This window comes from Cryptomeria japonica, chromosome 6 (assembly GCF_030272615.1).
Source record: "Cryptomeria japonica chromosome 6, Sugi_1.0, whole genome shotgun sequence".
NCBI lineage: Eukaryota > Viridiplantae > Streptophyta > Pinopsida > Cupressales > Cupressaceae > Cryptomeria > Cryptomeria japonica.
The window spans coordinates 613,728,085-613,731,872 of record NC_081410.1 but is presented as its reverse complement, the minus strand read 5'-3'; the positions used below and the strand labels follow the sequence as shown (position 1 = coordinate 613,731,872).

Sequence of the window (3,788 nt, the reverse complement as noted above, 5' to 3'; positions counted from 1 at the left end):
CGTCATATTGATCAAAATTGGTCTTGATTGGTTGAAAGCATGAATATATATGTATCTAGCAAATGCCTAAGTAACCTGCCTTCGGCAACTACTAAAGTCTAAAACGAGAATGTCTAAAGTTGCAAATGCAAGAGTCGCTCACAAAGGCAGAAAATCTGCTCGAATGATTGTATATAGCTGTCTTTGAATGCCTTAAAACGTCTAAAAAACGAAGTTTAAGTACGTAGAAATCATATTTAGTGAATATTTCCACGCCATCTTTGGGCAAGATCATGCTTGAATGAATAAAAAGGAAAAGATCTTGCAATGTTATGGCTGATCTATACTATAACAAAGACTTGGTTATTTGGGCATGTCCGTTATATAATGATATTAAGCACAAGAAAATTATTACCGCATTTGCAGTCACAACCTAGAATTTAGTACATGAAATCTTAAATCAAGACTGCCATGGAAATCTTGGTGAATTTGAATTCTAATTGAACCATGCACCCGTAGGAGCAATCATCTAAACAAGTTGGTAGGCCCTACACAACAATTTGGATTAACGTGCCACAATTGTTGTAAAGTGGGTCATTTTTTCTGCTAGTTGCCCTAGCAAAACAGATTTTCATTCTGTCTGGAGGAAAAAGCAAAACTCTGGTCTCTGTTAAGGAATGCATTACTGCCAAAGATGTTAAAAAGGTTGAAAGTAGGGGGAAAGCCTCTGTTGACTATATGGAGATGGATACCTCTATTAAGGACACTTGGTTTGATAAATCTATTTGTGACCTTAATGTATCTTCCATGTGCCAAAAAAAAAAGGAAGTTTAGAGCCGGAAAACTCGTAATTATGAAACAGAAATCACTAGAGCAATTTGGTTTCAAATCACCCTGGATTTGAGTTGGCTGTTTGTTTGATGATGAGTCCTTTAGTTATGCTTTAGTTGTTTCACTTGGTTGTCCTTTGTAGTTCTGTTTTTACTTAACACTTATTCTCTTTGTGTACAAAGTATGGACTCTTTCAAAATCCTGCTTACCTAATCAAAAACAATTTAAAATAAAGAGTATAACATTATCTACAGAGCAATCACCTAAAAATAGAATACTGATGATTCAATCAAGAAATCAAGAAAAGCAATCTGGACTTACCAAAATATAGACTGAATTACATTCAAATGCAAAATAATGCAACACGAACAAGCTTAATAAGTTGATAGCAGATTACATGCATAGACTTAGTATTTTATCCTATAAAATTTAGCACTATACAACATGTACATAGATACAGTTTCATTAAGCTAGATGATGAGATTAATTCTTAACCCATGCCAATGCAGACGTTGCAGACATAATGTAGTTTACGGCATCGAACTGCTCCTACAAATTATCTAAAAACGTTGAACCCGAAAGGGACTAATGACAAGTCATCAATGTCTAGCCGCACCATGCAACAGTGTTTCTTCAATTCCACCAATGCTTCACTGTGTCGTAAGCGGTGACTTATGACCAAGTACCGCAACCAACAACAGGACTTTGAAATTGCAACCAGACCAGGGCCTCGAACCCCTCTGCAGTAGGGAATCTTCAATGACCTTAACAGGTTACAACTTGCAAGGTAAGATACACCAGTGTCTGTAATTCCTGTCGATGCCAAGCTCAAATCGGACAACCGGCTACAACCTACCGCCAGAAAATCAAGTCCCTCATCATTGACAAAAAGACACTGATCAAGATTCAGGTACTCCAGAGCCTTGAAATTTGACAAAACCTTCATATCACTAACAGACTCACATTTCACCAGGCTCAAGTGACGAAGAAAATTCGCACTATTTGCTATGGCAGCTAAGCTGGCATCATCGACATCTGTGAAACCTAGATCCAGATGCTGCAAGTTTTTACAGGCAGCGATTGCCCTGAAGACTATAGGCGAGAGGTCCAAACAACGCTGCAAATTAATTTTCTCTAACCATTTATTTGCCCTGATTAGGGTTTCCAAGTTTCCTTCCCAAATACCGCGGCCAAACGCTACAGAAATCTCCTTCAATTTCAACACACCAGACTGGCCCAACTCAGCAAAAGATTTCCCTTCCCTATAGAACTGGTTAAGGATAACGGAATTCAATTTTTTACAATGTAGCAGACATAATACAGCCGCATCACTCAGATTGGAAGCTTCTATACAGAATCTTTCTAGGTTTTTGCAATTATTTAAAACGGCCACAGTGGCAGCCTCCCCTAAGGGTGCTGACCGGTTGAAATAAGTAAATTCTTTCAAATTTCTGTTTGATGCGGAAATATTAATTATTGCATCGTCAACATTGTTTCTGTTATCCGCCTCTATATGTAAACAGATTAAAGAACAAAGCCGCGACAATTCACTCAAGTTGCCATTCCAGAATTTTAAATTTAAGGTTTCAATTTTCTGGCAATTGACGGCAATTGATTTTAATGCCAGGCTAATGTCCAGGGAATCGAACTCTAATCCTACTGTCAGCAAGCCCTTACAATTTTCCCCAATTTTTGACAGACCATATGATGTGAACATAAAAACTCCCCTCAATAGCAGTTCTTGAAGAAACTTACAGTTTGAGAGTGCATCGAGGGCCTCGTCCGTCAAATTTCTGCAATTCGTAAGACTCAGGGACGTCAGCTGACGGCAATTCTGGATGATCGCGAGAAAGCCGGCGTCTGTCAGATTCGAGAGGCAACAGAAGGTCAATTGACGGAGATTTTGAAAATTCCTAACGGAATCCGAAATTCCGTCATCTGTTATCTTTTGCTGCTGGCTCTCCGGGTGCCCGATCACCAGATGCTGCAACCGACGGAAAAATGAGGCCGCCAAAAGAAGATCTCCGTTCTCTACCTGATCGAAACAGTGAAGGAAACTTAAGGTCTTGACGTGAGAAAATCTTTTAGGAAACAGATGAAACAGCGTACGTGATCTGACGGAAAGAAGTGCCGTCTCCCACGTTACAGCATCGTTCCACAGCTTGCAGACGAGAGAGGCGGCATGACGATCGAAGGCAGACGTCAAATGACGGACAATAACACAAACCAGAGATCCGTCTCTTGTGACCTTCTCCACACTACTCTCCTCCTCCATTACCATTACATACTGAGAATGCATTGCCATTGCCATACTGTCGTAACAGAATTGTGAATTTCCTCTGCCGTTACTTGACAGAAAAATATTTTGCCCAAAACAGATTTGAGATACCTTTGATGAATTTGCAGATAGGCATATATGTAATGTTTAGCCGACATTTGCACTGCACCGACTCTTTTGGGATAAGATAGTGTACGGACGCTCCAGATCCATTCCAACATTTATAGAATAAATCGATACCGTTGGGATAGAAGATATTAATTTTAACATTTTTTTCCAAAATTAGGGGAGTAATGCAAAATATTATCAAATTGTGTCGTCATTTTCTTAATGCTTAAGTTTCGGGGGACATGACTTGTCGACCTTTGATAACATAAATTTGATGGTCAATTATATCTGTCAAGCAATTTTTTTTTTTTTTTTTCATATAATGATGGTTTTTCCTATAAGGTAATTTAGAAAATAATGTTTTATGAAAAAGTATTTATGAAAAAGTGATAGTTTAAAATCAATTATATATTCTATTACAAGGATTGAAATACAATTGAAGCAAAACTTATAAATGAGGAAGATAATCAAACTTCATTATAAATAGGCTCATTTGATTTTTTGAAGACATTTATAAATCCATTTTGTGCATATTTTATGATCATAGAAAGTCGTGACAATACCTCTATAAAAAACTCTACTAAATAATTTG

The 3,788-nt window shown here is 37.8% G+C and overlaps 1 protein-coding gene across 1 annotated transcript; it reads right to left on the bottom strand.

The window, feature by feature from the left end:
• Positions 1 to 1,158: 1,158 nt before the first annotated feature.
• LOC131037739 (SCF E3 ubiquitin ligase complex F-box protein grrA) lies at positions 1,159 to 3,246 on the bottom strand. The gene has a single exon (XM_057969932.2). It carries the CDS (start codon positions 3,119 to 3,121, stop codon positions 1,367 to 1,369), a length of 1,755 nt encoding a protein of 584 aa, XP_057825915.2. The 5' UTR covers positions 3,122 to 3,246; the 3' UTR covers positions 1,159 to 1,366.
• Between the last annotated feature and the right edge of the window lie 542 nt (positions 3,247 to 3,788).